Consider the following 15,659-nt stretch of genomic DNA (forward strand, 5'->3'; position numbering starts at 1 on the left):
TGTGTGTGTGTGTATGTGTGCGTGCACGTGCACGTGCTGGTACTGGGGCTTGAACTCAGGGCCTGGATACTGTCCTTTAGCTTTTTCTTGCTCAAGATTGGCACTCTACCATTTGAACCACACCTCCACTTTCTGTGGTCCTATTTTGCAGGACATTCAGAAACACCAACTCCCTTTTTCCTTAGGGTCTCTATTAACAGGGTTTATTTCCATGGATTCAGCCACCTCCTCTCCCAGTCCTGCCTGGACTCCCCCAAGCCCCTACTGACCTCAAGGTGGTCAGTCTCTTCACCTGGCCAAACCAAGTTGGTTTAATTCTGAGGGAAGCTTGACGCATTGATTCCTCTGCGGAGGGTTCTCTGTGCAAGGTCAGGCATAAGGGTCATGCTCCCACGCCCTAGGGATCTGCAGCCCCCTTCCTCTCTCATCTTCTCAACTTTCCTTCAGCTTCTCCTTCCCACTGGGTCCACTGATGACCCATGTCTCAGACTTTTTCTTGAGAGATTACAGAACAGGCCTCTCCCACTCCAACACTGGCATATGTTGGGATATTTCAGAGCACCTAAGTCCTGGCAGGCACCAGACTGGAAAAAGATTTTGGAGGCTTTGGGTAGAGAAGACCTCAAAGGAAACCCCCAGGTACTCTCAATTATCCAATTAACACACAAACAGGTTTGGCTTCAATGGTGCCCTGGGGTTGCTCAGAGCTGCCTGATAAGAAGTGACAGGGCAAAGATAAGGTCTGGTCTCTGGATCTGTGCACGTAGAGCAGGGGATAATCAGCCTGCCCTGCCCCCTACGTGGACCAGAGGGGAGTAAGGGGAGAGGAGCGGATCAAAGGCACCCAGGCAACGTGGGCTATCTCTGCCTGGGGTCTTGAGCAGAGCTGTATGTTCCAAAGAGAGGTATGGTAAATAACATTCCTGCTTGTTCACCACATCTTCAGAGAGACCCCAGGTTTGGGGCAATCAGGAATCCATCCCAGCCTTAAGGCAGGAACTCTCTTTCTACATGTCCGTTCCCTTTATTTATTCCCGCACGAGGAGAGGAAATGTACAGTTGGTTGCTCTCAGAGCAACCAACAAATTCTGTGTATGTTTGTGTGTGCTAATTGGTACTAGTCTTATATAATCATGGCCTCATATAATCATTTAGCTCTTTGACTCTAGGCTAGCCCTCTACTACTTGATTCACATTTCCACTTCCAGTATTTTGTTGGTTATTTGGAGATAAGGGTCTGATAGATTTTTCTGCCCAGGGTTGCTTCAAACCTCAATCCCCAGATCTCAGCTCCTGGGTAGTGAGACAGGCATGAGCCACAGCACTCGTCATCCAACGAATTCTTCCTGGACCTGATGTGAGCTAGATTGACTGGAAGCTGACTGCCTTCAAGGATTCTCTGTCCTGTGGCTTCTCTGTGAATTTCTTACAAGTTTTCCTCCAGAGTGAGGAGACACATCTTCTTCCTCTAACCTGGCTCTATCCATCCCAAGGAGGTAGGGACCGCCTGGCAGAATCTTGGATTCCTGAGAGGTAACATCACTGCCTCTGCTCACTTCTCCATTAGCCCTCACATCTGACCCTTACCCCCTTCATTTCTCATGCCTGTGAAAGGTGGAGGAAGGAACGATGAGGATGTGGAAGGCAGGAAGGAGGTGCCAGGCCTAGAAAGAGGCAGACCTGGACCCCAGATGGGGGGAGGAGGGAGGAAGGAGCCAGGCAGTCAAAGTATTGGCTAATGAGCACCATGCATGCCTTCATGGGGAAGGAGGGGCTGGAGGAGGCTGAGAATCTAAGGCTCCTCTGTGAGGAGGGGGAGGGGGAAGGGCAGCTGGGAACCGGGCCTCCCAGTGGCAACAGGCATTCAGAACTGAGCTGCTGTCTAAATCACTGGTTCCTGGAATAGATAAAATAAAAACAACACTGAAGACAGTGAAGGGACTTTCAGATGTGCCACAGTCAACACCGGCAGCTCCGGGTGAGTAGGACAACATTATTGCTGGGTGCGTACACTCCTGGCCCAATTTTCCAAGAAGGATCTTTCTCACACTTTTGACCTCCAGCTAGCACAAAGAAAAGAGACCCTTGTCCCAGAGCCTGGAAGGCTGTTTTGGCAGCCACACAGAGAGTCAGGGGAGGGATAATGGGGGTTGCTTCAAGGCCAGGACCTACTTAGAAGTAGCTTTGCCACTATGCCTATGCTGATCTGATCTGACATCCTGGGCTCAACAGTGCCTCCCACCTAGCAGCTCTGGGCCTTCTTTCCTTTGGGGAAAGGGCTGACAGTGTGGACCCTTTTGTCAGAACCTATGAAGGACCAGGAAATGCACAAGCCTTCCCCCTCTCTAGGCTCCTTTCTTCTCCTAAAGGCAACCCTGATCGCAGGCCTCAGAAAGGGACCCCAGAACTCACTTTATGCCAAATGGCATAAAGACTCATTTATACTTGGACAGTGCAACTGAATCTTGCTGGACATGACAAATTTAGTCTTCCATGAGCAGGTTCCCATGGCTCACACCTGCTGAGACCTGAGGATTGAGGTCCAAAACCAGTGTAGGCAGGAAAGTCCTTAAGAGTCTTATCTCCAATTAACGATCAAAAAGCTGGAAGTAGAGCTGTGGCTCACATGGTAGAGCTCCAGTCTTGTGCGGAAAAAGCTAAGGGACAGTGCATACGTGCACACATGCGCGCACGCACACATTCACACACACACACACACTTCCTCCAGTCCCACATGTTATCAAAGCAGAGCATCTTCACCTTGAAGGCAGTGGGGTTTATGGAATCTTGACTCTTTCCTGGAGAGTTACAGTGAAAGGAGGAGGCTGGACTCTCCCTGCAGAAGCTCAGAGGGTATGGATAAGGTAACTGGGGGTCACTGGGAGATTCAGGCCCAGGGTGCACAGATTAGGGAGCCTTCCTCCAAGAAAAGCCATGATCATGGGCATTGCTAAGAGGAGGAAAGGCAGCGAGTGTCACCGGTGCACGTGTAGGTGTGGTTAGAGGGAAGCAGACTGGGGCAAAATCACTGCTTACCCGGGACCCTGGCTCCCCCTAACCTTTCAGGGAATGCTGGGGCCTGGGTGGGGAGGCGCATTTGCCTTCCGGGTTCCTGATTCATGGGCTGCGGGCTGTTTTTCCCCAGACACTCGCCATGCAGTGGACCTTGATGCTGCTGCTGCTGCTGACATGGCTGCACCAGAGCCTGGGGCGTCGCTCCCAGGAGAGGGCTCCCCTCTTCCGTCTCACTCAGCAGAATCCCTGGGACAGCGGTGACAGCAATGTCACCGACTCGCCTTGTAAAGGACTCCCCACCGTGGTAACCGACGCTTTGACCTTGGAGAACCGCGGCCTGGAACACCTGCCCCGCTGCCTGCCGCGCACGCTGCGCAGCCTCGACGGCAGCCACAACCTGCTGCGCGTCCTGAGTGCGAGCGAGCTGGGCCACCTGCCCGAGCTGCAGGTGCTGTCGCTGCGCCACAACCGCATCGCAGAGCTGCGCTGGGACGCGGAGATGCCTGCCATGTTGCACACACTGGACCTCAGCTCCAACTTGCTGGCCGAGTTGCCCCCGTGCGCCGGGCCCGCGCTGCACAGCCTCCGTGTGCTGGTGCTTGCCGCGAACCCGCTGCAGGCGCTGCGGCCGCGGGCCTTTGCCTGCTTCCCCGCGCTGCGGCGACTGAATCTCTCCTCCAGTGCGCTGGGCCGAGGCGATCCAGGGGGCATCGCAGAGGCTGCGTTCGTAGGAGCAGCCGGTGAGCCCCTGGCCACTCTTGAGGTCCTGGACCTCAGTGGCACCGACCTGGAACGAGGTGAGTAGGGACGAGTCAGCCAGCCTGAGTTCAGAACCTGGCTGTGGTCTCCGAGGGGATGCATGATACGGATGTTTATGATCCTCAAAATCTGCAACACCTACCTCTGGTCCTTTGTCTCTGTGGTCTCAAAGAATGAGCGCACGGACACAGAAGAAGATTCGTTGAACGAAAAGATAAGCAGAGGGGCTGGGGATATGGCCTAGTGGCAAGAGTGCTTGCCTCGTATACATGAGGCCCTGGGTTCGATTCTCCAGCACCACATATACACAAAATGGCCAGAAGTGGCGCTGTGGCTCAAGTGGCAGAGTGCTAGCCTTGAGCAAGAAGAAGCCAGGGACAGTGCTCAGGCCCTGAGTCCAAGCCCCAGGACTGGCAAAAAAAAAAAAAAAAAAAAAAAAAAAAGATAAGCAGAGCTCCTGCTAAGTAAAAGGGTCTCAAGGAAGGGATTCATAAGATAGGACAGACTTATATAACTCTCAAGATCAATGGCGAGTCTGCGGGCCAAATCAGCCCCCAGTCAGAAGCTCCATGTAGCCTTCATGAGCTCTCCCGGCATCCTTTTGCCCCTCTGACTGGGGTGCCCATTCCCAGGCACACATCTGGGGGCTGATCAACCTGTTGTAGACTCGCATGTCTTTCCAGGACAATAGGCCATGGCAAGTCTGATGCCCAGGGGCCTGCCTATGCGCTTGCTTAAGGCCTTAGTGAGGTGATGTCTAGGGGCCTGAATAAAGGCCTGCTCAAGGCCTTGATGAGGGATACAGGGCCTCTATGGAGGAGGCCTTTGCCCTGGTTGTGCATTTGCCTCTTTTTCTGCTTTTACTTAGTTCATAGTAATGGGCAGGTGCATTGCCTTGTGTGCACCCCCGTGAAGCTCACCCATGCTTTCATTATACCCATCCTCAGAGGCAGAAACTGTCACATGCTCCATTTTAACATTTGAGGCACAGAAAGGTGGAACAACTTGATGGAGGTCTTCCAGGTCACTTAGCTCTTGGAGCCACCAAAAACAACCTAGTCAATGTCCAGAGCTCAAAATGGTAGCTGCTCTGCTGCATGGCTGGATAAAATGCTTTGTATCAGGGAGAAAGTTCATGGCTTTGGGATGAATTAGTGGGTGAATTTAGTACCCAGGGCACAGGTAATGTGAAGCTTCTCTTGATCAGAAGATGAATTAATTGACTTTTTTACTCAGTTGGCCAAATTGGTTCTTGTAGGCATTGAGTCACTCAAGCATGACATAGGAGGGAACTTAGGACAATGGTTCTCTTGTACTCTGTGTTCTGACCTTGAATCAACACTGTTTATTGACTTTTAAAAGCACTTCCTGGTCTATATCAACACCTATTCCTCCACAGACTGAGAGAAAAGAGCAAGAAGGAAATTCAAAGGGGAAGGGGCACATTCTCCATTTGCTGGGGAAAGCCACACAATTAGATTTCTGAAGCTCCTACAGCCTTGCTCTCTACCCATTCCTTAGATTCTTCAAAAGATCCCACCAGTTGACCAGGTGCCAGTGACTCACACCTGTAATCTGAGCTACTCAGGAAGCTCTGAGTTCAAGCCTCAGGATTGGCAACACCAAGAAAAAGAGAGTCCACAAGCTCTCTATGAAATCTGGTTGTATTGTGTGTGGAGTTTAGCCCCAGGGTAAGGTAGCAGTAGGCTTGGAGAACTGTCCTGGGTAAGGGACTATGTCTGCCTTAGGCCAGTCCTCTCTGGCCTTGGCCAACTAGAGGTGAAAGAAAAGATGAACCAGTCATCCCTATGGGACTTTTTAGCTTCAGTGGTATGCTTTTTGAGATCCCTAAAGCTGCCAACCCTGATACTGACCTTCTTTGGGGCTGTTTTTCTGGTTGTCTCCTAAATGCAGTGCTGGCCTCTTTCTGAGTAATGGTATATTCCCTGCCTGTGTTTTAGTTGAGTCTGGGTGGATCAGAGACCTGCCAAATCTCACATCCCTCTACCTGAGGAAGATGCCCAGACTACGGATCCTGGAGGGAGGCATTTTTAAGATGACCCCTAACCTGCAGCAGCTAGATTGTCAAGATTCTCCAGCACTTACTTCTGTCCACACACACATCTTTCAAGATACTCCTCGTCTGCAGGTCCTTCTGCTCCAGAAGTAAGTGTTTCTAAGTTACATCTTAATCATATGACTGGTGTTTTTTTATTCCTGTTATGCTGTATTAAACTTTATAGAACAAACTGCACCTTTTTTTTTTTTTTTTTTTGGCCAGTCCTGGCGCTTGGACTCAGGGCCTGAGCACTGTCCCTGGCTTCTGTTTGCTCAAGGCTAGCACTCTGCCACTTGAACCACAGTGCCACTTCTGGCTTTTTCTATATATGTGGTGCTGGGGAATCGAACCTAGGGCTTCATGTATACGAGGCAAGCACTCTTGCCACGAGGCCATATTCCTAGCCCTGCACCTTAATTTTTCTCCCATTACTCTTCCAAATCCTCTCTTCCTTGCCTTCTGGGAGATTACCTTAGGAAGGTCCACCCTAGTAACAGCTTCATAACAAACAACTCTATTCAGTCCATAGTAACATTAAGATTCCAAATTCTTTTTTCTCCATTTCTTAAAATTATCTTTAAGTAGTTGTACAAAGAAGATGCCATTTAACAAGGCATTTTATGAATATAATGTATCTTGATCAAATGTGACCCCTTTCAACATCCTTACCAGTCCCTCTCCTACCCACTCCTTCCCCCACTCTTCTTAATTTTGTAGGATATACATTGGATTTTTTAATGCCTTCTCCTCCTCTAAAGCCCAGGCTGAGAAATTTACCATAGGATGAAATAATGGGGACACCAGCCTTCTTTGTACCAGATCTACCCCTTCCCCCATGTTAGACAAGTTTAATCTCACCCAGGGTTTGCTCAGGAAAGATGACAGAAAGGCCTCTGGCCTACTGAGTGTCCACTGTGTTCCCAAACTCGCTCATCTCCAAGAGCAACTCTGACTTGATTTCTAACAGGAAAGGCAGCATTCCTTGAATATGACCCCTTTGGGGCCCACATCTGGGCCCCAGAAAGCAGCCACCTCTGATTTACTGTCAGTCCCCCAGCCAATTCCTCACTTTTCCCTGCTAGCTCCAAACAGCCTGATTGAAGAAATCCTATCAGGTTTCTCATGGGTGAGTCAAAGTCCCTTACGTCCCCAAGTTCCAAGGAGCACCCATAGTCCTGAGGGTGATCTCAAAGATCGAGGAGACTCCATTTGCATAGGGAAGCAGCTCCCTCCCCAATACTGTGGTTTGGTGGAAATTTGGGGGGCCTCCAAATCAGTCTCCACTTCGAAGTCTCTTCTACCTTCTGACCACTTGTCATGGAGCTGAAAGATGGATACCTAGCCAGCAAAACCCCTTCACAGGGCTCTTCCCTTGTCCTGCCCTGGGGGCTGTAGCAGCTCACTTAGGAGATGGTCATCCTCAGCAACTCTCTCAGTGCTCTCCGCCTGTGTGGTCTCTGTTGAACCTGAGCCTGAAACAGTCCCATTTTGAACATCCTACTGTTGAACAGCTTTTCCCTTGCCCACCCCCACCCCTTTTTCCATGTGTAAAATATTAGAAGTAGAAACTGCATTGGGATTTTAAGCCAGCCAACAAAAAACACTTAGAGCATGACACTTTGCAATAAGGAACAAGTAAAGACTACCTCCCCACCTCCACCTCCCTCCTCCCAGAGTCCAGTGAGATAGTATTGTAAAAGCATGAGAGTCTTGCAGAAATCATTGGATGAAGTGTTAGCAGCAGAAAATCTCGTAAGTCTAGGGGCAGGTCTCGATAGTTAGATTTTACTAAGTGCAGTCACTAAAGATGGATGAAACTCGTCTTCTAAAAATGATTAAGTTGTTCAAATCAAACCAGAACCATTAGTTCATTCTTTCCTTTATTCAATAGTTAGCTGTTGAGTACACAACGTTTTGAAGGAAAATGCTTTTGTATCTCTGGCTCTGACTTCTGTGAGCTTGATTTAAAAAAAAAAATCTAAAAACTAGTCTGGTGTCAGTGCCTTACACTTATAATCCTAGCTCCTTAAGAGGCTGAGACCTAGGGCTGGGAATGTGGCTTAGTGGTAGAGTGCTTGCCTACCATGCACGAAGCCCTGGGTTCCTCAGTATCACATAAACAGAAAAAGCCAGAAGAGGAGCTGTGGCTCAAATGGTAGAGTGCAAGCCTTGAGCAAAAAGCAGCTCAGGGACAGTGCTCAGGTCCTGAGTTCAAGCCCCAGGACTAGCAAACAAACAAAAAAAGAGGCTGAGACTTGAGGATGTAGTTCTAAGCCAGTCTGAGCAGAAAAGTCTGTAAGACTCTATTTCCAATTAACCAGCAAAACATGCTGGACTGGAGGCATAGCTCAAGGGGTAGAGCTGTTGCTGTGAGCAAGAAAGATAGGGCGAGAGTGCCAAGCCCTGACTTCAAGTGCTGTTATAAACAAACAAAAAATTCAAAAACTCTATAAGGTGTCAGCATACAAATGACATTTCTTTATGTGTCAATAGAGAGATAGCAATGGCATTTCACTTTGGGGTTTCTCACAAGGGAGGGGGGATGGTACATGTGGCATACTTGACTCTGTTTCTAGCATAGCAGGAGTCATATGGAACTAGTGATCATGGCTCTATGGGAAATGGTGGTGAATGACAATGATGAGGAGGAGGATAATGATGGTGGTGATGTGGATGCTAATGGTGTTGATCATGGTGGTGATGGTGATGATGCCATAGACTCCACACTTTCAAAGAGTTCACAGTTCCATAGATGCAGCAGACACCTGTCAATTATCATAATCTACCATGCTCAATAGCAGTGGTGCTCACTTTGTGCTGGGTTAGGATGCAGCTAGAGATAATGACCCAACAGACTGGATCAAAGAGGCTTCTTTAGGAAGAACACAATTGGGCCACAACTCTGAAGGTACACCCAAGCATATCTATGTGGGCATATCTCAAGTTTCAATAAAAATGGCCCACATATGCTGGGTACTGGTGGCTCATACCCATAGCTATAGTCTGAGCTACTCAGAAGACTGAGATCTGAGGATTGAGCTTCAAAGCCAGCCCAGGCAGAAAAGTCCATGAGACTGATCTCCAATTAATACAAAAAAGCCAGAAGTTGAGCTATAGTTCAAGTGGTAGATCACCAGCCTTGAGCAAAAAACCCCCCCAAAAACGGAAAGCACTCAGGCCCTGAGTTCAAGCCCCAGTGCCAGAACAAAAAAGTAAAGAATCGGGCTGGGGATATGGCCTAGTGGCAAGAGTGCCTGCCTCGGATACACGAGGCCCTAGGTTCGATTCCCCAGCACCACATATACAGAAAACGGCCAGAAGCGGTGCTGTGGCTCAAGCGGCAGAGTGCTAGCCTTGAGCGGGAAGAAGCCAGGGACAGTGCTCAGGCCCTGAGTCCAAGGCCCAGGACTGGCAAAAAAAAAAAAAAAAAAACGTAAAGAATCAAACAAATAAAGTGAATAACTGGCCCACACACATAGAACTAGAGTTCCAGAGAGGCCGACTTTGCACCTGCCCACAGGCCAGTAGCAATAGAGCAGAGCTGGGTGCTATTTCCTTCCTTTCTGAGAACATTTGCATCTGCCTCAGGAACAGTAGGTGGAGGGTAGAGGCTTGCAGGCAGATGGAGGACAGCCATCCTTTGGCTAGAAGGGACAGGAAAAGAAAAGTGTAGCTTCAGCTGCATATGATGAATGCTGAATCTGTCTGAATCTGAGAAAGTCAAGAGACTTTGGGAAAGGAGTTGGAGCCAAACATTTTATGGGACTCTAGAGAAGAAAGAGGAGACAGCAGGGAGGGGACCTGCCATTGCAGGTGGACCATTTCCTTTTTAAAAAACAATGACCACAAGAATCCTTCCCACCCTTGTGGGCACACCCATCTGCGTTGTGACTGAAGCTCCTCTTATCAAAATGGGCTGTGTACAAGCCAGTGGGATATTAGGAAATGTGATAATGGCAGAAACTAGAAAGCCATTGAGCAATGGGGCTTACCTTCTCTTGCTGTGGGAGCCCCACTCTCATGTGAGATCTAGGCTGGCCTCCCAGCTGATGCATAGAGAAAGGTCCTGGGACACTCAGAGAAAGCTTTGTCTACATGAAGCCATTCAGAGCCACAAAGCTAACTCAGAGAATCATGGGAAAGAAATGAGGTACTTAACACGTTCAACTACTCAGTTTTGGCAATGTTCTGTATTTAGCAAGAGCTAACTGATGCACATGGGTAAGGTATCTTCCCAATGGTCGGGGTTGGGTGCCTGCAGCTGGGGTCTAAATACAATAGCACACATCCAATGGAGTGGGTCCAACTACAATAGCACACATCTAACGGTTTTGGAGGCAATACAGCCCAGCAGCTACACTGGCCTTGCTGTATGAGATTCTGGATTTGGTCCCCAGCAGTGGTCTGTAATATCAATGTCTACTTTTGTGAAGACATTTATATTTATAAATTCCTCTTTCATCACAGAATGTTTTTGAATTAACCAGTGGTTACGAGGGTACTATATTTATTTGACCAAATTGAGTGGTAAAAGAAAGAGGTCTGGAAGTGGTGCTGTGAATCAAATGGTAGAGTGCTAGCCTTGAGCACAAAGAGGCTCAGGGACAGCGCCCAGGCCCTGAGTTCAAGCCTCACAACCAACAAAAAGAAAAAGGAAAAGAAAAAAAAAGAGGTCCCAGGCTATGGGAATGTTAGCCAAAACAATATCCACTCATCCGTAATGGAATGTTTTTTTTTTTTTCCATGATGCCGCCATGCCTCTCAAGAACATTATTAGCTGAATTGTAAAAGTCTGATGGTGGATTCTTTTTGTGTTCTTCCAGCTGTAACCTAAGTTCCTTTCCTCCTTGGATGGTGAATTCCTCCGAGCGTCTATCTGTCAGCCTCTTTGGTAACCCCCTCATTTGCAGTTGTGAGCTGTCCTGGCTCTTCAGGGATACAAACAGAACTGTCCTAAGCAGGTAACACATTTACAAAGTGGATGGCTGAGGGGGTGAAGGTCAGCCCTGGGGAGCTGAGTCGTCCCAGCTTGTGTCTTGCTCACATGAACATGCTAGGCATTTGTACAGAGTTGAACGGGGTATTCCTCACTTTGTAAGGATGGAAGCTCTGCCCTCATTTCAGCCAGCCAGAAGGAACAAAGCACATGGAGGAGCAGGCGTGGGAGCAGGCCCAGAAGTGGGGCTCATCACTTCCACTCAGGTTCATTGGTCACGACTTAATCTATAGACCATGTCTAACTGCAAAGGAGGCTGGGAAATACAGGCTGGCTGTATGCCCAGTGGGAAAGAGAAATGGGTAAAATGCACAACTTGTTATTTTACTGGTTGGAGCTAGAGAGATTGGCTTCATTCTGCTTTGTAAGGTTGGCCTGCCTGAGTTACACAGCTTCTCTGGGCTTCTACTTCCTTGTCTATAAAATGGAAAATAATAAAGACTGTTTCATAAGATCGTGCAAATTACATAAGCTGTTTCAGTACGAAGAATCGTCCTAACACATGACAATGGCTCAAAGATATTAGCTAACAGTAGTGTGCCTATTATCACCAATTCTCCGTGCCAAGAGGCAGACAGGAGAGAACAGAACCGTAGCCTATCCTTAAACTCTCCTTAGATGTGGACACCCCCAGGTTTAGGCTCAGCCATTTGCTAGCCATGGTATCTTGGGCAGTCAGTTCCTGTTTGTGAACTTCAGTTTTCTTCTTCACCAATGAGAGCGATGTCAGGACTGCCTCCAAAGGCTTCCTGAGAGCCAGTAAGCTGTTGTGTATCAGGTGGTAGCTGGCAGGGATATGACAAAAGAGCTTGGCAGAAGGGGACACCCATCTTGAACAGACAGCCCAAAGCCAGACATCTTCTAACTGGTTGGTTTCCCCCATAGGGCTGCAGACACTGTGTGCACACCAGCTAGGGGATCCGAAAGCCCCTTCCCAGCTCCTGTGCCCCTTTCCCAGATGCCTGTTATGTGCAAGTCCAGCCAAAGCACCACCCTCCTGGCTCCTACCCTTCATCCCTTCCACAGCTCAGCCTACATATCTCCAACACAGAGGCTCTCCACTGAGCAGAGCCCAGACCGCTCTGCTCAGCCCACAGGTCAGCAGAGTGTCACCAAGCCCCCCTTCCACACTGTGGCTCCCCTCACACAAGCTTTGTGGATGCTCAAGAATGCTGGGAAAGGGATCAGCCTGTTCACTACCAACTCCACAGCAAGTTACAGCAATGGGAATGTTCCACCCAGAGCTGCCAGCACAGCGGGGTCAGAGCGTGGAGAATACGCTGGCAGTCTCAGCCTTGAGCCGGGTACCTCATCTGCCTCTACTCCACTGACCAGCAAACACCTCGATCCATTCTCTACCCCCGGGAAGCCCACAAGCACGTCTCAGCCTCACCAGACGACCACGTCTCTGCCTCATCTGAGTACTCAGGAGGTTGAGATTCCAATCTTCCTGTTGGATGACAGTGAGGAAGAGGAGGGGAGCAAGGAAGAGATGAGAGCTACTCACCAGAATGTTCTTTGTGATTACCATCCCTGCAAGCACCTGCAGACCCCATGTGCAGAGCTGCAGAGGCGCTTCCAGTGCCTCTGCCCTGGCCTCAGCAGAGAAGACACCATCCCAGACCCGCCAAAGCTACAAGGGGTGCTGGAGATTGCAGACTCATCCGCCCTCATCCACTGGTGCGCCCCCAATTCGGTGGTGCTTGGATACCAGATCCACTACTCTGCAGAAGGCAAGGCAGAGAACCATTCAGTGGTGGACATCTATGCCACCGCCAGGCAACACCCCCTGTACGGGCTCTCGCCAGCCACCACCTACCACGTGTGTGTGCTGGCAGCCAATAGGGCAGGCCTAAGTCCACTGCCAGCCTCCGGTTGGAGGAGGCCATGCACCACCTTCACCACCAGGCCCAGTTCAGTGGGCATCTTTGCTGGCCTATGTGCCACCAGCGGCCTGCTTCTGGTCAGCACCCTGGTGCTGTCCCTGTGTCTCTGCCGACAATGCCAGACACTCAACAGGCCACACTCTGACACACCACTGGTGGCCTTCAAAAACCATCAGTTCTTTTGAGCTACTAGGGATTATAGTTTGGTGGTAGAACACTTCCCCAGCAAAGTGCAAAGCCCTGGGTTGATCCTTGGCAGCCAGACCAAACAACAAACCACTGAAGTCCCAGGCCTCCAATGAGCCCAGCTTCCTTCTAGTGGAACTGGATCTGTAATGCAGAAAGGAAGCTAGAGGATCCCTAACTGGCCACCTCGCCTCTAATTCCTCCAAAGTCAGAAGTCAGAAGGTCCAGGGCAAATGTGAAACTTGCCATACTGCTTCTCTGGCCAAGAAACATTTTCTTTCCTCCCTCCCTCCCTCCCTCCTTCTCTTCGTTAGTTGTGGGGATTGAACTTAGGGTCTGGACATTGTCCCAGAGCTCCTTTTGCTCAAGGCTAGTGCTCTACCACTTTGAGCCACAGTACCACTTCGAGATTTCTGGTGGTTAATTGGAGCTAAGTGTCTCATGGGCTTTCCTTCCCTGGTTGGCTTTGAACCATGATCCTCAGATTTTAGCATCCTGAGTAGCTAGGACTTACAGGCATGAGCTGCCAAGTGCCCAGCTCAACCTTTTCTTCTACTTTACCCTGTTCGAGAAACCTCATGGTGAATATTGGACACTCCAATTGACTCTTGGCATTCTTCATCTTTGGAGCAGTTGGTGCCCCTTGGGATCCCATAGAATAATCTATAGAAGATGATAAACTGAGCAGGAACAATCCAACCTCTTCTCCCATATTGGAAATAACCTTTTTTCCCCCCAAGTCTTTTCAAAGTTCTCCTGATGAAGCTCTGGCCTCAGTGAGTTCTGGGGCAATGTGTGGTTGTTCTTGGGCCTTCTGGGTTTATCAGTTGTATTTCACCATATGGCACATGGACTTCCAGCTTTGCACTTAAAATTGTCCTTCTGAGAATACTTGTGACACAGGAAAAGGCTGTTTTGCTTAAAGGTCAGCACCTATTTTATTTCACCTGACAAAGGTACTATGTGATTAATACTTTTTTTTTTTCTTGAAGGAAGCCTGAAAAGCTCACATCAGGAACTTTAAAACCAAAAATTTCTAATTGTTTTTATTTAGGAAGGTGAAATAGGCAAAAAGAGAACTTCAGGGTCAGAGCATTTGGGCCCTGGGTTCCACCAGTGCCTTTATAAGTCTATAAAATTGCAATTGGGGCTGTATTTCTAGATTTCAAATGTTCTATTTAGGATTTGTTAACAAATCTCCAGTGGCTATTAAAAAAAAAACTTTATAAACTAAGAGGCTTCAAATGACAGAAACTTCTTACACGTCCGGCCACAGCCTGAAAGACTCATCAGCAAGGCTGGTTCCTCTCGCAGGCTGAGGGAGGGGTGAACGTGTGCACACGCCTTGCTTAGCTTCTGATGCTTGCTGGCAATTCTTGGAATATCTTGGCTTGCAAACAGGGCCCCAAGCTACACTGCAGCCATCTCAGCATTTTTTTCCACAGAAGAGACCATACCTGGAAACTAGAGCCCCCATGTACCCTTTGGGGGAGGAACAGGACATAATTCAATCTACAACACTTATTTGTATCCTATGGACAGCAAGTTTGAATCCCATGTATCTTGCAAACCATGAGCAGCACGAACAGCATATCCAAGTTTGGCATGAAAAACTGCATAGTATTTTTAGGCATATGAAACTTTTTTCTGGGTCGTGGGGCTTGACATAGATTAGGTGCTGTCTCAGGTCACTTCTGGCTTTTTTTAGTAGTTAATTGGGGATGTATCTCATGAGGACTTTTCTGCCTGGGCTGGCTTTGAACCACAAGCAGCCTCCTGAGTAGCTAGGATTACAGGTATGAGCCACCTGCTTCCTGGTTCATTTGACACTTTGAAAAGACCTTTCAAAATTCTAGGGGCTGGGGATATGGCCTAGTGGCAAGAGCGCTTGCCTCGTATACATGAGGCCCTGGGTTCGATTCCCCAGCACCACATATACAGAAAATGGCCAGAAGTGGCGCTGTGGCTCAAGTGGCAGAGTGCTAGCCTTGAGCAAAAAGGAAGCCGGGGACAGTGCTCAGGCCCTGAGTCCAAGGCCCAGGACTGGCCAAAATAAATAAATAAATAAATAAATAAAATTCTAGTGTAATCCTAAACACATCAGAGACTTGGATGAGACAATTTAAAGGATGTTTCTGTTTAACATTTACTAAAACCCCAAAATGTGATGAACTAGTGCTAAATCCTCATACAGGTATTAGATATCAGTTTCATCTGAGTCTGCGCACACTGGAATATATCACATATTAAGGCTGTATGCAGCGGAAGTGGCACTGTGGCTCAAATGGTAGAGCTCCAATCTGGAGTACAGAGAAGCTCAGGGACAGCCCCAGGACCTGAGTTCAAATCTCACAACTGACAAAAAAAGTTAGTGTAGTAAGTCTGTATGCATGAGCATACATTGGAACATGTCCAACTTAACATAGTTCCGGTATGTTTTATAAATGGGCAGAATCTGGGTTGTGTAACATTTTAGTACTCAAAAACCCAATACTTGAACCATTTTCTTAAAGGTGGAGGTAGAAAGTGTATTTACCACAGTCAGATAAGTGCCTTAAGACTCTGGGTACAACCCATATGTCCCTCCAGATGGCATCAACACTGAGCCACAAAAAACAATCAAGCCGAAAATTCTAATTGCAACTGCAAGTCTTCCTTTCTTTTTCATCTTTTGCCAGTCCCTGAGCTTCTTTGTGCTCAAAGCTAGCATGCTGCCACTTGAGCCACAAGGCCACTTCCAGCTTTTTCTATGTAATAT

At 48.5% G+C, this 15,659-nt stretch overlaps 1 protein-coding gene across 1 annotated transcript; it reads left to right on the forward strand.

Moving 5' to 3' along the window:
- The first annotated feature begins 1,895 nt into the window (after positions 1-1,895).
- Lrrn4 (leucine rich repeat neuronal 4) lies at positions 1,896-13,189 on the forward strand. The gene is made up of 5 exons (XM_048348823.1): positions 1,896-1,978; positions 3,146-3,812; positions 5,736-5,940; positions 10,657-10,794; positions 11,715-13,189. The coding sequence occupies exons 1-5, from the start codon at positions 1,949-1,951 to the stop codon at positions 12,898-12,900; spliced, it is 2,226 nt and encodes a 741-aa protein (XP_048204780.1). The 5' UTR covers positions 1,896-1,948; the 3' UTR covers positions 12,901-13,189.
- Positions 13,190-15,659: the final 2,470 nt, after the last annotated feature.

The sequence above is a fragment of the Perognathus longimembris genome, chromosome 6 (assembly GCF_023159225.1).
Source record: "Perognathus longimembris pacificus isolate PPM17 chromosome 6, ASM2315922v1, whole genome shotgun sequence".
Classification (NCBI taxonomy): domain Eukaryota; kingdom Metazoa; phylum Chordata; class Mammalia; order Rodentia; family Heteromyidae; genus Perognathus; species Perognathus longimembris.

Excerpts from the sequence above, each read along its gene's own strand:
- Lrrn4 (XM_048348823.1), top strand. The coding sequence starts at position 1,949 with ATGTGCCACAGTCAACACCGGCAGCTCCGG. Across the intron at positions 1,979-3,145 it reads GTCAACACCGGCAGCTCCGG|ACACTCGCCATGCAGTGGAC; the intron begins GTGAGTAGGACA and ends GTTTTTCCCCAG. Across the intron at positions 5,941-10,656 it reads CAGGTCCTTCTGCTCCAGAA|CTGTAACCTAAGTTCCTTTC; the intron begins GTAAGTGTTTCT and ends GTGTTCTTCCAG.